At 43.3% G+C, this 20,917-nt stretch overlaps 1 protein-coding gene across 1 annotated transcript in view; it reads right to left on the bottom strand.

Moving 5' to 3' along the window:
- The window catches only part of inpp5a (inositol polyphosphate-5-phosphatase A), a 123,362-nt gene extending 119,296 nt beyond the window's left edge, over positions 1–4,066 (bottom strand). The window contains exons 1-2 of the mRNA XM_080450381.1: positions 4,043–4,066; positions 2,544–2,585 (exon numbers count right to left, since the gene is read on the bottom strand). Of these exons, the coding sequence (XP_080306507.1) occupies positions 2,544–2,585; positions 4,043–4,051 (51 nt within the window). The 5' untranslated portion in view covers positions 4,052–4,066. The remainder of the gene's footprint in view (positions 1–2,543; positions 2,586–4,042) is intronic.
- Between the last annotated feature and the right edge of the window lie 16,851 nt (positions 4,067–20,917).

Raw genomic sequence — 20,917 nt, forward strand, 5'->3', positions numbered from 1 at the left:
TCCACCTCTCTCTCTCTCTTTCTCAGTAGCAGTAGTTGGTGTGACTGCAGTCGCCTCACTTCCCCCGCCCCAGTGGAAAGAGTTGTGGTTTGTCAGGAGTTCCTATGTAGATGAAAACGTAAGATATGAAACATGACAGAGCTGAAGTGTTCTGCCTTAAACACTCATTTGAGGGGAGAAACTGAGCACAACGTCACGCAATGAGGTTCAATCAACCCTTGGATTGATTATATATATATATATATATATATACACACACACACACACACGTGTGTATATATATACACACACACACAGTACACGTTTAAAATACCCAAATAAAATTGTCACTCTGCCATAGTGTGAAAATTAATAACTGTTATTGTCAACGCCATGCTTTTTTTCACTGACCTACTGTACATAATGTACGACCAAAGCACTTCTCAAATGAAACAAGCTCATTTATCGGTCTGTCATTGTTCTTGCAGCTGAAAGCACACCTACTACAGTGTCACTGTAGGTAGGGTTTCCGCATAAACATGCAGTTTCAAATGGGTTCAAATTTGAACATCAAAGCAAACTGCTGACACGGTGCCCAGTCTACAACAAAGTTCTCTTGACGTGTCAACAGAATACAATGGAAAAGCTTGTACTCATCTTCTTATTATTTAGACTACATTTTACATTTTGTAAAAGTAGTAGTACATTTCGAAATGTCATTATGGAACACTGCATGTTGAAACTGTGTAGTCGCACACAATACTGAGAAATTGTTCAGACATACACATCATGGTATATTTAGAGGTTCCTAAAGAGTCAGCTCCATGTGGGAGAAGGACATTGAGCTATAGTTTATACGAGCTATACGACAGGTTATCACGCATTACATTTAGTTTGAGGAATTATTTTTGGGTCTTCATATTAAAACATACCCCCCCAAAAAAATTGTTCATCCTTTTTCTTTTGGCATCTACTGTTACTTATGCCTCCATTATGACCACAGCTAATATCAGTTTTTCACACTTTTAGAACATAATATATTCTAAAAGTATATAGTATCATATAAAATAATATTTTTCATTTCAGCTTGGGTAATAATATTTGGCTATTCAAAATAAAATAAAAAGAAATACACATGAACTACAGTAGGACTCAACTCCGCACTGTGCAGCCAGATCCTGGACTTGCTGGACAAACACCAGGTGGTGCAGACTGGCACCAGCATTTCCTAAAAGGTGCATAAGTAGTAACTTATAATATGCATTACTGCATATCTGCGGCCCCTGATCAGCCACTGCCATCTCCTCCATGCTGACTGTGTGCTCGGCCCCTAAGGCTGTGTGCTCATATACACACGCTACATGAATCTGTATGGTTGTACACATGCTATGCTATCGTTTATAGTCTTGTCAAAATTATTACATAATCGCCAGATCGCCATTATTTAAGCTAATCAGAGTTCTTTGGAAATACTGATGGCAATATAATGATTGTAAGGACTTTTCACATTGTTGTCCACACTCTTAATAACATCATCTTGTTGCACCCAGTTAAGGTCAAAATGTTATGTCTTCCTTGCCTTGAATCTAATGAGCCACAGAGGAGCATGATTCTTATGGCTGTGAATGTGGATATGGCCTGTTTTGGCCACACATTAGTACATCGTTGTATTGATTATTGGTAACTAGTTAGTAGATATTTTAGTTTTGATATGTTGAATGCAGCTTATGTTAATATTATGGACCCGTTATGTTTAGCATTGGCCTGATAATTAAAATGTGTAGCAAAGTAATGTGTTTGAATTAGATCACCATTTAATACCCATACTGAACATCAGTGTCCAGGGGTAATGACCACAATACTATTGGACATTTTAGTAAATTCATCGTCTTCGTCATCATGGTGATGAAGACCTCTGCATTGAAAATTTGAAACAAAACTAGAAAAAGTGCTCCTCGGAACACAGGTCTCCGCCAGGTCAGGTAGGTTAGTGTGGGCCAGCAATGTTCGGATTTCACCAATCAGGCTGGAATGTGACGAATTGGACGGATCCGTCTTGATCACTTGACAAAAGAGATTTGCGTGATGTTTGGACAACATTTGTAGGAGTAATATCAAAACATTCTTTTGCAAAAATCAGCCTCCTGGTGGCACTATAATAGGGCAATGTTGAAAGGGTGGCATGTGTTCTTCAACCTAGTGCGAATGTGCGAGCAAAGTTTCACCGCAATCGGATGCTGCGTTCATGATTAGCGGCATTTTGTTCAAAACGGGCAACTTCTGCAAACTTTAAATGTCAATCTTAGCTAATCAGGATGGAATATGAAAAATCCACCAGATTCGTCTTGATCACATGACCATAGAGATCTTGTGTACCGTTCGCATTAGGGCTATGTGAGTGCAGCTCATTCTGCCCTTATAATGTTTAACCTGTGTTTAACTGTGGCCAGTAAGAAAACATATTGCAGTTCTTAAGAAAACAACATATTGCATTCTTATAAGATAAAAGATGTTAATAAAAGGGAATCAAATTGCAGCCTTGCAGAAATGTTTGTAGGACATACCTGGTAGAACTCTCTCAGCCATGTCTTCTGTAGATTGTCAGGCTGGAAGGAGAAAAAGAGACAATCTGTTAATGATGTCATTACAGCCATTATTCTGTTCCAATATCGCACGTATCATCTGGCGTAATGTAGGCAAACACCATTTGCAAATAACTCAGTGTTTGTTTTAACTTAGAGTACTAGATAATACGGACTGTGTTGCATCAGAACAACTAAGATAGTGTCAGGAAAGGCCAATAACAGAAGATTATGTTACCGGTAAGTTACTTTCAAATGCGGTCCTCAGGGATTGTCCCAAGTTTCTAGTGCTCACTGTACAGTGACAAACCCCCTTTCTACTCCCAATATCCAGGCAGAATAAAGTAAACTCTTGAATTCTTGATTGATTCTTGATTCTTGAAGGAAAGCAGCAGCACTCACACTGTTGCACATTTCAGTTAATTGTTTTGATTATCATAGTACAGTATATTGAAACAATAGTTACGATACAATCCATCTTTTCTTTGTGCTTTTTAACAATTTCTCACCCTAATGTAGTTGTTTTGCCAAATGATTGATACAACCCATAATGACAGAAAAGAAACAAGGCTAAAAGGTCTTTGCACACAAGTCCAATGTGATTTATGTTGGCCGTCCATTTTTTTTTCTTTTTCGTGCAAACAAAACAGATTCTGTGTGCAAGAAGCTTAAGGGTCTAAAAAGGCTACTAAAGGGTGTGCTTCTCCTTACATCCGACCAGACTGATTTGAACTGACCAACGCTCAATAGTGATTCCCATCAATAGTGCACAAATGCAGTGAAAATTTAAAACTATTTTTTTTTGGGGTGGACTGATAATTTATGTTGAGTTATCAAATTAAATACATAAAAAACATCTGTGGGGCTGTGTCCACAGTAAGTGTTTTGTGCTATGCAATTCTATGGTAAGGACACACTCTGAGCGCTCCTCTTCCCAGTGCTGTGCTTCGTGTTTTAGCGCTTCTTTTTTTGTAGGAGCACTCTGGGTGCCTCGCATAGAAAGTAGTTCAACATGGTAGAGGACTCAGGCTCATTGTAACTGAGCCTGACAGCGGACGCTTCATCAAGATCTACAGCTAGAGCAGTCTCAACGAATTGGTTTTTGGCATTCATGTTTACCATTATTTTATCCACTATATCGGTTAGGCTATTTGTACCAATAAGGCAGATGACACGACTGTTATTGAACCAATTGCTCCATGTGCTTTTAGAGAAACGTTCTGGGCATCCGCCATGAAAATAAATAAAAATAGCCATCTGTGGACACAACCACTTAGAAACTACTTTCACTAGACAAATTATGGCATGATTTATATTGAGACAATGGAATATTTGGGAGTATCGCCATGTTCCAGTGACTGTGTACATACTGACTAGTAGTTGCCTGCTCCAATTATTGTTGCAGAATCAGTAATCTCTCATGGATAGCAACTTTTCCATTTCTTTCCTCTGTTTTGTCAGTCAGTCTCTCTCTCTCACACACCATCCATTTCTGTCTCTTTCCTTCAGTCCATCTCTGCTTTCCTGTCAGTTTGTCCTCCTCTCTCTCACCGTCTGTCCTCATCCCTCTTGCTTTTTTTCTCGATCTTTCTCCGACACCCTCTCCCTCGCGCTCTCTCTCTCCTCCACTTTAAAAGGCTGTTCCCAGACAGACCTGGACTTCATTTCGTTTGGTGTGGTGGAAAAAGAGACAGAGCCTGGGCAGTCTACCATTTAAGGAGAGATCTCCTTATGTCGATAACCAGGTCTAATGAATCTGTGTGTGTGTGTGTGTTGGGGAGTCCGCTCTAGCAGGACTAGCCTATATTAAGAGTACTCCAACAGAACTGCAGTCTGTGCTGGGCTGAGTAACAAAGCCTGCTGCATTAGAGCAAGAAGGTGCAGTATCCAATGATGACATCAGCACCAGGAGAGGAAGAGAAAGCATACAAAATACCTAATCACCATGACTACCCCGAGAAAAGACAATTAGAGTCTTAGGTCAATATAAAATCAAACAAACGGTAAGTCTCTGTTATTTCATTTCCAAGACACTGATCTTACGCTTCAAGCACTTGGCTCGTGATTAAAACCAGAATGACGTACAAGTGGGCTTTAGCGTCTAGTTCCACGGGCCCTTTCGTCTTCTGCGAGGATCGAACCTGTGACCTTTGTTATGTGACAATCTTGGTAACCTCGAGGCCACATTTGGGAATACAAAGACAACAGACCCCACTGATGACACGAAATACAAAGTAACTACTCTGTTTGGAAGGTATCCAAAAGGCTTTCGACGTGCAATGTGGACTCTTCCCTGGCTTATGATTTGAGAGTTCACTACATCAAGGCCATGTCCTCGAATAACCTCGAATGTCCTTGTCGGGATAAACACAAATACATTTGACTGGACCAATCCCTTTATTTGGCTGCAATTGCCCAGGGGACACTGTGAAAACGTGTTGATGTCACTCAGATCCAAGCCACACATTTACCATGCAAAACCCCAGTGTGTGTGTAACCTTGCAGTCTTAAACAACAAAGAGAAATCACTTCCTGCCCCCTCTCTAGGAAGACCAGAATGACTCGAAACAACGCAACCTCGGTCAGAGAGCTCCGGTATTAGATGGCTCACCCATGTGTGTACGTTTGCGTCTTAAAGACCTCCAAATCATTTATGAAGCTATAGTCTAGCTGTCATCTTTGCGTTATAAGTGTGTGTATGCCAGAGCTCCATCTGCATCCCATAGAGTCAGTGTGTGTGTGTGTGTGTGTGTGTGTGTGTGTGTGTGTGTGTGTGTGTGTGTGTGTGTGTGTGTGTATATATATATATATATAATGTGTGTGTGAGAGAGAGAGAGAGAGAGAGAGAGAGAGAGAGAGAGAGAGAGAGAGAGAGAGAGAAATGAATCAGTGTGAGTGTACCTTCGCTTAAACCAGACCAGACATAGGTCTATATAAGGATATGAGCACTGGACCTTGTCATTAGTCACATGGATGGACAGAGAGAGAGAGAGAGAGAAAAAGAGAAGACTACAAGACAAAAGAGAGACAGCCAAAGGACATATAGAAAGAGACAAGGATGAAAGCCATTCAAACTAGAGCTACCTGAATACTGACGTTTACTGGGACGGTTGGGACCAGTTTAGAGGAGAAGGGTCAAATTGACGTCTGCCAGCTGCGTGTTATAGACATTAGGGGTGGGACGATATGAAAATTTCATATCACGATAGTTGTGGCCAAAAATATCACGATATACGATATTATCACGATATTAGCGCGTCGCTTATAAAATTCTTAAAATGCTAGAAAAACAGTGAAATCACTTGACCTGTCATTTCTGTTAAAGAACATTTATTATCTTGTCACTCAGGGCAATTTGTAAACATCCAATCCTGGAGGTAGAGAAAGACAATGTAAACATAAGTAATCTGAACTTATCAAGAATCATTCACAATAAGTTATTTATTTTATCATTCAGAAGTAATCAAAGATGATATCTCTACATACAGTGGTGTAAAAGTACATTAAGTACTAAGTACATTTACTCAAGTACTGTATCTTATTTATTTATTTATTTTTATTTTTTTATTGTATTTAAGTTTTTTTCATTTTCCAAAAAAATATTAAAAATAAATGAAAAAAGCGCGGCCCCCTTAATAATAATAATAATAATACCTGGGATTTATATAGCGCTTTTCTGAATACTCAAAGACGCTTTACATAGAACTAAGAAGAGCAAAATAAAAACAAAACAAAACAACTTTAATAAGAGAATCAATCTAGAGAATAAAAGTTAAAAAGTTAAAAAGGCTGCAGAGGGCCAGGGAATAAAACAAATTTGGATGGCAGTTGAAAAGGTGGTAGGAGATCAGGCTAGGTGGGAAAAGCAGTTCTGAAGAGGTGGGTTTTGAGGGAGGTTTTGAACACGGCAAGGGTGGGGGCGGTTTTGATGTGAGGTGGGAGTGGGTTCCAGAGGGTGGGTGCTGCAACGGAAAATGCCCTATCACCCCAGGTGTGCTTGGTTTTTTTGGTGGGGAATTTGAGGAGGTTGGCATCGCTGGATCTGAGGGAACGGGTGGGGACGTGGTTGTGAAGGAGGTCGGAGATGTATTGGGGTGCCTGGTGGTTGAGGGCTTTGTAGGTGATGATGAGGATTTTGAAGCTTATCCTGTGTTTGACCGGGAGCCAGTGGAGGTCACGGAGGACTGGTGTGATGTGGTCTCTGGAGCGGGTGTGAGTGAGCAGGCGGGCGGCTGAGTTCTGTACATATTGAAGTTTATTGAGGGTTTTGGCGGTGATACCGTGGAGGATGCTGTTGCAGTAGTCTATCCGGGATGAAATGAAGGCATGAATGAGGGTTTCGGCAGCGGAAGATGTCAGGGAGGGACGGAGACGGGCAATGTTCCGGAGGTGAAAAAAGGCTATTTTAGTGATGTTTTTTATATGAGGGAGAAATGACAGGGTGGGGTCAAAAATTACACCAAGGTTGCGGATGTGGGGGGAGGTTTTAATGAGGGAGCCGTCGATGTTGAGTGAGAAGTCCTGGGTGGAGCGGGTGAGGGAGTCGGGGCCGATGATGATTATTTCAGATTTATTGCAGTTGAGTTTTAAGAAGTTGTTTTGCATCCAGGTTTTGAGTTCTGTGAGGCATGCGGTGATGGTGGAATGGGTGGCTGTGGTGATGGTTTTGGTGGAAAGATAGATTTGTGTGTCGTCGGCGTAGCAGTGGAATTGAAGTCCGTGGTTGCGTAGTATCTGTCCGAGGGGAAGGATGTAGATGGTGAAGAGCAGGGGACCAAGCACTGAGCCCTGGGGGACTCCGTGAGTGACTGGGGCAGTGGGGGAAGTGCAGTTGTTGATTGAGATGTATTGTTGGCGGTCTGAGAGGTATGATTTCATCCAGGAGAGGGCAGTGCCGGATAAGCCGAGGGAGGAGTGGAGGCGTGATATGAGGATAGAGTGACTGATGGTGTCGAAAGCGGCGCTGAGGTCAAGGAGGATGAGGATGGAGAGGAGACCATTGTCGGCGGAGCGGAGGATGTCGTTGGTGACTTTAAGGAGTGTGGTTTCGGTGCTATGGAGTGAACGGAAGCCGGATTGGAAGGTTTCATACAGGTTGTTGGAGTGTAGGTGGGATTTGATTTGTGATGCAACTGTGCGTTCAAGTATTTTTGAGAGGAAGGGGAGATTGGAGATGGGCCGGTAGTTATTGGGGATGTTGGGGTCGAGACCGGGTTTCTTGAGGATGGGGGTGATGGCAGCCAGCTTGAGGGCAGGAGGGACAGTGCCAGTGGACAGGGAGGAGTTTATTATGTTAGTGATTAGTGGTGTGAGTGAGGGGAGACAGGCTATGACGAAGGTGGATGGTATTGGGTCAAGGGTGCAGGAGGAGGCTTTCATGCCGGAGGTTATGGAGGATAGGTCGGATGCGGTGATTTCGGTGAAGACAGAGAGTGGGTGGTTGGAAAGTAGAGGAGATGCATGATCGGGGGCAGGGGGGGTGGTAGGGGAGGAGGTGGCCAGTTCGGAGTGGATGGTGTCGATTTTGGATTGAAAAAATGATAAAAAGGCTTCACATTTGCTGGTGGTGAATGAGGTGGTGGTGGTGTCAAGGGGTTTGAGAAGTTTGCTTATGGTGGAGAAAAGTGCCTTTGGGTTGTTGCTGCCGGATTGTATGATGGAGGAGTAGTGAGAGCTGCGTGCGGTGTTGAGAGCATCCCTATATTGCTGTTGGTGTGAATTGTAGATGTCAGAGTGGATGGTGAGGCCGGTTTTCTTGGAGAGCCGTTCAAGTTGCCTGCCTTTGGCTTTGAGGTGACGGAGGTGATCAGTGTACCAGGGGGCGGAGTGGGTGTAGGAGACAGATTTTGTTTTGATGGGGGCGAGCTGATTGAGACAGGAGGAGAGTGCGCTGTTGTAGCTGGATACCAGTTCAGTGGGGGAGGGGTTCTGGGTGAGAGAGTGGTCGAAGGTGGTGTCAGTCAATAGGGCGGAGAGAGATGAGGGGTGGATTGATTTCAGGTTCCGGAATGATATGGAGCGCTGCTGTTTGATGAGCGGTGTGGGGATGTCGATGTCCAGGGTGAGGGCCAGGTGGTCTGAGATGGCGGAGGTGAGGTTGTAGCTGGTGAGGTTGCTAATGGTGATTCCGGTGGTGCAGATCAGATCCAGGGTGTGTCCTTTTTTATGGGTAGGGAAGTCGACGTGTTGAGTAATATTGAACGAGTTCAGAATGTCCAGGAAGTCGGTGGCAGCTTTACAGGTGGAGGAATCCAAATGCAAATTAAAGTCCCCCAGAAGTAAAACAGATGGAGATATGGCACAGAGTTGAGTGAGGAATTCAGAGAGATCGGAGAGGAATGCTGGGTTGGGTTTGGGGGGGCGGTAGATGACTGCAGTGACCAGGGGTTTGGGGCCGGGTAGTTTAAATGACTGTTGCTCAAATGAGGAGGGGGTTGTGATGGCAATAGGAGAGGGTTTGAAGTGCTGGCGGTATATTGTGGCTAAACCACCAGCATGACCAGTGCGTGGTTTGTCCATGTAAACATATCCGGGGGGTGTAGCTTTGTTGAGTAGACTGTATTCCTGAGGTATTTGCCAGGTTTCGGTTATGCAGAAAAAGTCAATGTTATTGTCAGTAATGAATTCAGTGAGTATTGCGCCTTTTTTATTGAGTGACCGGGTGTTGAATAGAGAAAATTTGAGAGTTGGGTGGTATTGGATGGGGGGGGGGGCTTTGGTGAGTGGTCGCAGATAGGCAGAGCGCACGTGTGGTTTGTTGTTGTGAGTGTGATGACGTATGACGACATCGGAGGCGGGGCGATTGTTTGTCCAGAGTGTGGGGATACAGTGGTCAGTCCGGGGGTAAATAAACTTTCTGCGTGAGCTACGGTGGATATATCTGGGTCGGCGAAGAAGTCCATGTTTACTGATGGCTGCTGTGATGCGCGATGAGATGGGGATGTTTTTATTAAGTTCAAGCAGATGTGAGGCGGAGAATTTGAGTGGCATGCTGTAGGAGATGTCGGAGATGGACGTTGAAGTGGATTCGCTGGCCAGTGGCCACTTCAAACTTGTTGGCCAGGAGTGGAGAAACAGGCACAACACATACATCCACAGCATGGCAGAGGAGTGGGGCTATTGTCCGTGGAAAGCAGGAGGAGCACGCGAGGCAACGTGCGGTTGTTAGTGAACGTTAGCCGATAGCCGCCTAGGCAGTGGCAGGAGCCAGGCTAGCTGGTTAGCGTGCTGATCAGCCCCAGGCTGGTGGTGAGAGAAGACGAGCCGGCCGACAACGAGGACAAGCTCCGGGGCAGAGGAGATGGGGGTTAAAAAAGCTGTGTGGGGGTAGCCAACTAGCCTTCACTAGCGTGCCACCCCAACAGCTTGCTGCCCCGGGCTCGCGACGAGTGAGGATCGACCCGTCAACCACACCACCAACCTAGGGCAAGAGGCAGCAGCTTTCGAGCGGAAAAAAGTGATCGGTTGGGTGATGAATGGATCTGAACGATGGCAGAGACAGATCCGGCTGGAGTTTGCAGGTGGAGCGGGTCCAGGAGGAGTTGCAGCCCGAGTTGACAGCTGGAGGTAGCTAGCACCAGCTAACAGCACCAGGTAGGTCCAAGAACGGGTTATAACATAAGGGAAGTTAAATAAACAGAGGAGGGTAAATAAGGTAGTTAGCAACAAAAGAAAATAGATTAAGAAAAAGGGACTAAACTGACTAAACTGACCAAAACTCAACCTAAAATTCAAACCTAAAACCTAATCTCAGACCTAATCTCAGACGGAGAAGCGGCGAATAAAACAGCGCCAGCGTCCTCTCACGTCCTCTCTCTCTGACAGTCTCCTTGGTTCTGGTGACTCACCCTTGCGTATTAAGAGGGCAGGGTGAGTCACCAGAACCAAGGACGGATGTTTTTGATGAATCTAGCATGTTAAAAATGGAGTTTGAAGTTATAATGGGTTTGTACAGGAAGGGGGCGTGTCTGATAAAATGAATATCAAATATCTAAATACTTTTTACTTTACTGGAGTATTAACCATTTCCAATAAATTTCTCTTACTTCTACTCCAATACATCTCAGAGGCAAATATTGTACTTTTCCTCCACTACAATGATTTGACAACTTTAGTTACTAATTACTTTGCTGATTTAGATCACAAAACCTACATGAACCACTGCGCAGCCCTATGCATTTTGGCCATTTGAAGATAGCCGATCTACAAACTCACACTGTGAGCTTGTAGATCGGCTATTTTCAAACATTATTTTTTTATAGATTTGATGCCAATACTTTTGCACTTTTATTCAAGAAAATTTTGATTACCAGACTTTTACTAGTATTTCTACATTGCAGTATTGATACTTTTATTTAAGTAAAAAATGTGAGTACTTTCTCCACCAGTCATCACTGGCTATATAAATATCAATCTGACAATGTAAAGTTAAAACGGAACGGGACGTGCAGCAATTGCTGCTATAAAATAATGACTTTATATTTGGTTGCGCGCCGTGTGACGCATTAAAAAGAGCCAATCTACAAGCTCACGAACGCGTCAGATCATGAGTTTGTAGGTCGGCAAATTTTTGCTGCACAACACGGTCGTTCAACTCACCATATTCACAAACGGCTTATTTTTCGCGTTAACTTCAATTCCACGCTGTAATATGGATGAGGCTTGACAACAACTAGCCTGGGATCCTAACCTCGAATCACCAGGCTTTCCAGCACGGGGGAATCCGTTCGGTGGATGTGAAGTTGTGAGAAGAAAAAAAAGTCAGCCGAATGGAGCGAATCATTCTGGGTTACAGGCTGGACATTAGACAACAACTTCATATAAACGTGACTTAGTTTACTAAAGATCAGCAGCTCAACATATTGCCAATAAAGCTGGGTACAACGCGCGTTCTCGACGGCACTGTCGTATATTCTTTATCTCAGCTACGGATACACTCGTACTAGTGCGTAGCACAACAAACTAGTAGACTACAACGGACAGTGAGGCGAGTGCACTGACTCGCTGCGACGCTGCCTATTACATTACACCCGCCTTCTTTGGAACTGTATCCGGTGCAGTCCACACACATATATATATGCATGCTCACAGCTGTTTCCGTTTCCTTTGATTCTATCTAGGCCGGATATGCAACATGGCAAAGCAAATGGACACCAACATCTTTTTTGGTCGAACTGTTTTGTTTTTTTTCGCGATAATTACAGTACCTGCGATACAGTTATCGTGGACATTTTTTATCGCGATATACGATAATATCGTATATCGTCCCATCCCTAATAGACAATACTATCCATGGTGTTTGGTGCTGTGTAATGTGTATATACTTTAGTTCGTGCAGGTGTTTGCAGTCAATTAGGGTTGTAAATTATAGTCTCAGTGCATGTGTGAGAGTGTGTGTGTGTTAACGAGGTCATCCCCGTCAATTATGGCAGTGGTTCTCGACCCCAGGGGGGTCCCCACATGATTCTATTTTTTTTGGGGGGGGGTGGGGGGGTCCCCAGATGACAGTAAAGTGACAATGTAAGGACATTATTTTCAAGACCTTTTTAATGAAATTTTTTTTACCATTACTGCATCAAAAGTAATCAACAAACTATACTAGAAAAACTGGTCAAACAATGGCCAAATTGTCAAATAATATAAGAAAGAGGCAAACAAACAAAAAATAGCCGATCTACATGCTCACAACGCCTCGCAACATGAGGCGTTGTGAGCTTATAGATCAGCTAATATTTATCTGTGGAACCGAGTCAAACTAAATATAATACCTCAACTCCTACAATTCCAAGTGCTTGTTAGGGTGGGGGGTTCAAATATGATTATTTTGGGGGGTCCCCAGTTCAAATATGATTATTTTGGGGGGGTCGCGGCCTGAAAAGGTTGAGAACCACTGAATTATGGCACCGTACTGCGCCATGACAGGACACAACTAACCGCAGAAGTATTTATAGCTCTTTCCATTGCTATTGTCCCCATGGGACCAATGACATCCCATCTCACTACCGTTTCTGATATAACAGCCGCATACACACTGGTCTTGAGTCGAGACAAGACTTTTACAGTAGCTCACACAATTCTTAAATCCTTTCGCCAGAACAGTTTGTACTGCAGAAGCGCAGGTACAGACTGTACTGAGATTGAGATTGTGGAAGAATTGTCTGGCTTGAGAGACTACAAGACAGACAAATCTGTACACGTCTATAAAAAATAGCAGGGCTATTTTTACATTTTCAGTGTTATAATTTTATTGCACATCTGCACTGTGTTTTCATATGATGAATGTGTGTGTGGGGGGGGGTAATCAGAGGGACAAATACAACAAAAACATATCGCTAGACACTTTTACAAACATATCCTTGAGTAATCACTATTGACTTGCACTTAATAAACACCAAGCTTATTTAGTTTTACTCACTGTTATTCAATGAACTGGCAGCAGCCTAACAACATTTCGTTCCCTCCATGTTCACATACTGTGGTCTCACAACCACCGTACACCCAGTGCATGTGTGAACCCCAGTACAGTATGTGTAAAACCGTAGAAGAGTCCAATAGAGGAGAAATAGGTGTTAACAATCACCTGAAGAATAAAGTCATCCTAAATAAGAGACCAGACCAGTAGGGAGAAGATAAAACTAGGAAATTATGTGGATCTCGGGATCCACATAGAAATGGCCTGGCTCCAATGTGGATCTGTGTCCAGCTTGTGACATCAGTTCATCAACAGTATGACGTATCTGTAATTACTCCAAATTTGGGGAAGGTTTCAGCACGATCACAGCTCCATTGACCAAAATGTGTGCATATTAAGTTTGTCGCTGATCAGTCCAGCGGTTTCCGAGATTAGCACCGTTTGTTTTTCTTTGCATTAATTTGAAGCTCAGCTCGGGTTCTGTCTGAAGATAATCCACAACTTTGTAGAGCATTTTAATTGTGGTATATATTTATGTATTGTCTTGTCTTGAATGTATGCATCGACCCGAGCAAAACAATTTTCCCTTGTGGATAAAAAAAAGACAGAAAATCTAATCTGATCTAATATTCCAATTAGGCCGACCCGGCTCGCTCTGGGTGTGTGCTACTGTCGTGCTGAGATGGGCTGTGTGGTCCTGCGGAGCAGATGCTGACGTTGCCAGGGGAATGCAGGGGAAGAACAGCAGGGGAAGAACAGCAGGGGGTCTCTGGAGCCCCTCTTCATCCCCACCGACCTGGCCCTGGAGAGAAAGTGGGCTAATAGGGGAGAGCGTACGAGAGCGGCCGACTTTCTCCTTTGCGAGCTGTATCTGTAGCCTCTGCACCTCAGCACCTCCCACAGCTCATCGAAAGTTAATGTGCAGTTAATTAGAGAATGGGGGCTCCACTCGCAGAGGTAAAAATAAACCCAGCCTCCTCCTTCTCTTCCTCTTGGCAAACTCTGCTGTTTATTCCTCTCCACCTCTTCTCTTGCTTGCTTTCTCTCTCTCCCTTTCTTTGCCGCGCCTGTTCCGTTTCTCGGTCAGTGGCCTACTTTTCAGACAGCGTGGGCAATTAAGACACTGGCTGTTTTTTTCTTAAGTGGAAATCTACTTAAATGCCAGTCATAAAAGAGGTGGGGTCTTAAAAGTGTCTCGTAAAAGGCACTGTTAAAGACAGAGAGTACACGGCAAAATGTGGTAATTTAACTCTGAAACCCTTACGGGTTTCAGAGTCAAATTACCACTCTGGATATTACTGTGTAGATACCAGTATGGCAATTGACCTCGATTAAGCTTACTGACTCCCCTGTAACACTAGACTGACGTGGATTCTCACTTTAAGTCACGACACGTGAATGAGCAATGGAGAACATTTGTGTTAAAATGTCAAAGATAATCCAGTGAAAGCCTTCTGTGCACATTAGATCCGCTAAGCTGTGTTCAGATTGTGAGGGTAAACACCAGACAGAAAACCAGGTGTCATTAATAATCAATACGAGAAAAACCTGAATTCTGACTGTTAAAAATCCTCCTTTTCCAACTGTGAGGGCACAAGTACGCCATCTCCCAACGCGTAGGCTAGCTTGTTTTAGTCTAGACAGTTTGGACATCTGGGTCCAACAATGCAATTGCAAATGTGCTTTAATAATAAAACAAATGTGATGCAAACTAGCATGTTGGTGCAGTCAAAGTGCCATCAGATTGAACCTGTTCTAAGTCATACTGTGTAAGATTAATTGTAGTAGTCATTGTAATTACAGCGTTTATCTATACGGAAGTACCGCTCAAAAAAGGAATGCCGTGCAGGGTCCTAGCGCCCAAGGACATTTTGGAACGTAGCAATTCTCAAAAACTGTATCTATTAGCATTATAAAATACATAAATACATTTAAAGTACATTTACAGTGCCTTCGTCATTTTGGTGTGAATGTCCGGGGGCAGACACTCCGAACTAAAACTGTTGTTCAGAGAAGCTGTGTAACTTTTTATTGAAACTGAAACAGTATGGGTCCCCTATCTTGCACAGAACCTTATCCCTAATCTTATTTTTTAGGCATAAGGGATTATTTAGAAAAACATTTATAGCCTATCTACAAGCTCATAATGTGTCGATGTATATAAATAAAATAATATAAATATATATATAATAATATAAATAATACAAATTTGATTAGGCATAAGGGATAAGGTGCCGCGCAAGATAGGGCCCTATGACTTTGAAAACGTTTTGTTGACGGTTTGAACTTTTTGTCTGTTGTCATTCCTAATGCTCACTTAAATGCTCACTTGAAATCCAGCTCACCACCAATTTCACACAAAGAAAAGCAGACCGCTCGTCTCTTGTACTGAATCTCTAGTAATAAGAAATTGCTGATAAACAGCGATATGCAGCTTTACGGATCAAGTAGAGGTCATGACTAGCATGTTGACACAGGTTGTGAACTGAGGTCTGGGTGCAGCCCAAGCCCCCAGAACCCAGTGGTTGCATTGAAGCGCATTGGACATGCTGGCCATTCATAGGGACTGCAGCTGGGGCCGCTGTACATGAGTGAGCGAAAACGGTTTCGACCAATGGGCTCGACTCACGAGCTTGCGCACCTCTGTGACAGGCTGATAATCAGGCTAATTTAAGTTACCTCACCGAGGCATTTCTAGAGCAGGTTGTGGGGAAATTACAGCAAGACATGTCCTGTTAAAGACCCCTGCAGTGGTCTGTGGGGAGACACGTGGGCAACCCAGATTCCTTCTCTACACTCCTCTCTCATCATACCACTGGTCGTTCCCTGCTTTGTTTTCTCTTCCCCTCCCTCGTTTCCCCAACTCTTCTGCGTTTGTGTTGACGTCAGCCCCTCTGATGTTCTCCTGAGTTCTCCTGTTCTCCCGCCTGTTGTTTTTTCTTTCATCTTTCTTGGCAAAGTGTGTCAACCTCCACATATTCTGCACTGTAGTATGTTCTCAGGAGCACAGTAACATTCTCAAGTTACATTTACACTGAGGATTCGTACTGTGCAGCGAGAAGCGGGGGCACAGCACCGACTAACGATGTGATGAATTACAGAGTGGAGCTCCGTTTGTTTATGAAATGACAATGAAGGGAGAAAAAAAAGTCTCCAAAAGCTCTCCTTATTTTTCTCTACTCTTCTAAGACGTTGAGGTAAAACAGCCGAGGTCTGAGGTGTTGTTTGGCCTGACGTGTCATTGCAGGGTGAGAAAAGTGCAATAAAACCGCTGCCGCGTTTATTTTTGCACTTTCCACTATAAAAGTGAGATAGGCCAAAATGTCAAATCCCTATAGATGACAGCCCACTGCTCCCCCCCCCCCCCCACACCACTGCAGATCAAAATAGAAGAATATGCTCCATATGCAACCAGGTGAGATACGACTACCACAAACACAACGTGGGTTTTCCTGTTTTTATTCAAATAAGAGAGAGATAATTACTCTATTTGACAGCATTTAAGCTTTTTTCTGGAGGCGAGGCGATTTAATGCCAGGTGTAAATGTAATCCAGCTCCATACTATCTGGACACTATCTGGATATGAAACACATGTTAATGCCAATTGCAAATGGGGCCATCGTCTGCCTTCAAGCTATAACTTGGAATGAATCTGTCATGGGATTCACTTTCTCTATCACCCTCACAGAGGGTGCAAATTAATTCACCAGAATTAATTCACCAGACAAAAAACACATCCATTCACGCATTGAGACGTTTTGGGCTCAATCGGACATTACACCGACTTAACTCAAGGGAAGTCTGGTGTGTCAGGTCCTAGTGAGTGGGACAGTTGTGTTCATACGTACATACTCTGTTTAAAGTATCCATAATATGTGTGAAAGTGGCTAAACTCTCATTTAGGTGCCCTCTCTCTTTCTATCCACCTACACTATGGGGTTCTCTCATACGCTCAATCCACCCACCTACCCTATGGGGTTCTCTGGCTTCCACTTGAGACCAGAGGTGTAACTGAAAATAGAACAGTCCTCAGCACATCTGTTTAAGGTTATTTTATGTTTTACTGTATGATGGCAGTCTGCCTTCTTGACATATAAGCCTTTTGAGATTCAATCCAAATTTTTAATTATTTTCTCAGAAATCAAATAATATCAAATTAGTATGATTTAATATGGTATATAATTCCCAAATCAGGATTAAGACTGTAACTTTTAAAGCCTGGCAAAGTTTGGAACAATGCCTCTCCCAACAACCAGTTTTACAACAATTCACACTCTTGTGGTGCTGTGCCAGGCCAAACTCCTATGCCTCTGAATAGCAGTACAGTTTCCCTGTTCCCGCATCGTTTTCCGCTATGCTGGTAGCTATGAACCGGTATTTGACATGTGTGTACGTACACGTGTGTATGAGCATGCGTGCACATGCGTGCGTGTATCAGGGTGGCTCATTATAGAATTAATTAGAGCAGCACCCCTCAGAATGGGGACAGAACCAGAACTAGGGCCTAGGCTGGCTCCTGGGGGGGGGGGGGGGGGGGTCGGTCTCCTCACATTCTGCAAGGAGGAGGCAAAAGCATGTGCAAGAAATCAATAAGACTGATGGAATTCCCTAGCAGCCTCCCTAACAAGGTTTTGTTGTGCACACTGGAAAATATATAATTATTCAAATCAATCAGAACGCAAAGTGCTAGCATCATATTAATTTCCCCACCTCCCACATATTCATGAGGCCATGTTTTGAAATGTGTAACATACAGTAAAATAAACAATTGCAGCCCAAATGCTACTGTAGAACCACTACTGAAGGCCCACAACTAAAGAAATCCACATACTTCTGCTCTCAGCAGGGGTGGAGTAGATACGTGTAATCAGAAAGCAGGAAATCACAGCCCTTAGAATAGCCACAGCTGCGTTGCTCAAACGCCACCATGACCACAGTAGTACAGTACACACACAGGCATTTCAGTATCACAGAAAAAGATGGACAATGACATCCATATCCGGATGTGTTGCTTAACAGAATGTCTAATGTTGTCCATTAACACTTTTAACACCCTTAAAACACAGCAGGATCTAACCTACAGTATGATGTACAGTAATTGGAGGTTTAGCCATTCTAGATCTCAACTCCCTACCCAAACTCAAAATCAATCAATTTCCATCAGTTTTATGAATACATACTTGTCATGTGTCTGTCATGTCTGTCTGTCTACCCTATTGCGTGTCATTTTTGGACCGCACGACATAAGGATAATTCCTTTTAACAGGACGTTCATGAAAGTCCTTGCGGGCTTGTTTCCAATGAGGGCCTGTGAGCAATTAGGGGTTAAGAGTCTTGCTCAGGGACAAATTTCATTTCATCGACACATATGCTGGCGTGGCCTGGAATCGTACCTGGGGCAACCAGGGCCTTTGGCTCCCTAGGCGGGCTCACTAACCACTCAGCTATGGCCGCCCCTAAAACATCAAAAGAGTTTCATCCAATGACGTCACTGGACAAAAATTCAGACCAAGAGTATTCTCTTCCTGGATTCTTGTCGTTGCCTCATGGGGCAGTGACTGAAGGTTTCCATGGTGGGGGGGGGGGGGGGTGTGTGTGTGTCAGAGAGGGAGAGAGAGAGGGGGGGGAGAAAGAAAAATGACACCGTAATATGGGGGACACAATGTCTACTACTATTGTTTGCACTGCCTGTTCAACGTTTCAATTCAATAATAAACAGCCATTATCATAATGTTAAACACGTCAACCAAATGCTTTTCCTGCACATCCACCAACAGCTGACCAATAGCTGACTCAACCTGAACAAGGGAAAGCTTTTGCTTTGGGATTGACCGGCGACCCCAGTTCTTTGGTAGTGGAATAACTGCAGCCGCGGTTCATCTCCATGGCGCCAATACAACTTAACACTGTTGTTCTTGCATTGTTAACCAGGCTGTAGCCTATTTACTGCACGCATTCGCTCAGAACTCATTTATTTGCTGCCTGGCTACACCGTCACGATGTTGCAGTCGCTCTGCTGGTATATGAAGCAAGCAGCACTTACATCATCATAATGCACTTTACAGTAAATGCAGTGTTTAAAAATCAATGTTGCGTGTCCTCCACTACGTGATGAAATTTCAAGTCGGGCTAGGAACAATTATCTCTCACTGTAACCCCAGGCTCTCTCCCCCTCAATGCTGTTGATCAGAAAAAAGTTATAGAAAACTGTTAATTTTGTTGGGTTTGTTTACTTAAAAAAGGACAGGTGAGAATTAAAGTGGACTCCGGAAACAAGCAATACGTGCATAAGAATATAAAGAAGTTGGAGGCGAGCGTGTGCAGACTGCTTTTTTCTCCCTCCATCTTTTCCCCACTTTGTGCCGTCTTTGTGTGTGTAAATATACATCATACGCTTGTTGAAATCACAAGGAGGCACTCCACATCTGAGAAGAGAGAGCTTCTATAGCCATTTAGATTCCACAAAATCAAAAGATTAGCGTAAATTCCAGACCCAAAGAGAAAATGCAAAGACGGAGGCAAATCCATAGTCAAAGGGTATTTTGGGACCCATACTGCTCACATTCATTTTTCATCCTCCTATCATGAAAGACATGAGATCTTCACATCTCTTTTGCTCAATGGGGCTACTGTAATTGAGTGTTCATTCATGCTATGAGCATGTCCATGATAAGGTTGATTAATTGGAACCATTATCATCTCTCCTTCAACACTGTAAAATCCTGAGTGTGTTACACCCGTAATGTGAAAATAAAACCGATTCTGATTTAACCGAGTGTACAAATTGAATCAATGACTCCATTTGTACATTTAATGAACCTATAAACGTACGGGTCCATTTGGTTTCATTTGTGAACCAAATTCAGAGTTGAATTAACACTGAGGACATGTGTCTGTTCCCTTAAGAGAATGGTAGAGAACATGTAATTTTAAATAAGCCACAAATAGTGGGCATGCACAACAACCATTTATCAAATTAATATTGAACAAACGGGTTACAGTTGTTATAAGCTTCAGAAGATTTTCTGAACAAGGGAGAAAGTAATGCTTTTCATGCCATCAGTAATTCAAAGACCTACTAAAAACGTTGCACAAACAGGCCTGGTTATCCTCACTGTGAGTCAAACAACGTATCCAACTAAACAAAAACTTGGAAAGTATCTTCAGACAAAGTACATTGGACTCTTGTGTGAAGTGAGGAAATTCTAACTTGCGGTACAGAGTTTTTAATTGTTCCTGATGCTGTCATCCCGTGGGCAAGTTTTAATCGCAACCACCCAGTTAAATAAAGATAAATACAAAAGCAAATCAAACAAAAAGGTTCCAAGGCGTAGTTTTACAATGTACAATTCAAAGATCAAGTGGGAAGCACTTAAGAGTATTTGGTGGTAGTGCAAAGGGTGCACGACATGCCAGATTTTAAACCACAATTCTAAAGGTGATTTAGCTTGGGGCCCAAATATTATCTTCTCCGCAAAGTCACAACCCACCATAATAGATAACGCAATGTTCCCATATTAAAGCAATTCTTAGTTCATGACCCTATGAGAATTTTTTTCAATCCAATTTTGGCTCGTGACCCACCGGCTTAGGAAACGCTACATTAAAATGTGTGCTGCACCCGGAGCTACCCCTTTCCTGACCTTGGACCAAATCCTGTCAGAGCCGTTTCTCCTGTGCCTCCCCTCCCTGTGCTGAAGCCTTCAAAGTGCCTCTCGATAAAGAACAGAATACAAAAACGGGACGTGCAACCCGTTTTATTTTTGTCAGATGCAGAGCTAGAGTTCAATCCTCCTGTCTATGTTTGTTCCCATTGGAACGGTCCCAGCAGCAGCAACAGCATCGGTAGCAGCACTACAGAATGAGCTGACGGTGCCCATCCGAGTCCTCGACAGTGTGATCTGCACGGTATGATTTACTACACTACCCACCGGCTGATGTGCT

This window comes from Gymnoscopelus braueri (genome assembly GCF_963280865.1).
Source record: "Gymnoscopelus braueri genome assembly, chromosome: 14".
In the NCBI taxonomy this organism is placed as follows: domain Eukaryota; kingdom Metazoa; phylum Chordata; class Actinopteri; order Myctophiformes; family Myctophidae; genus Gymnoscopelus; species Gymnoscopelus braueri.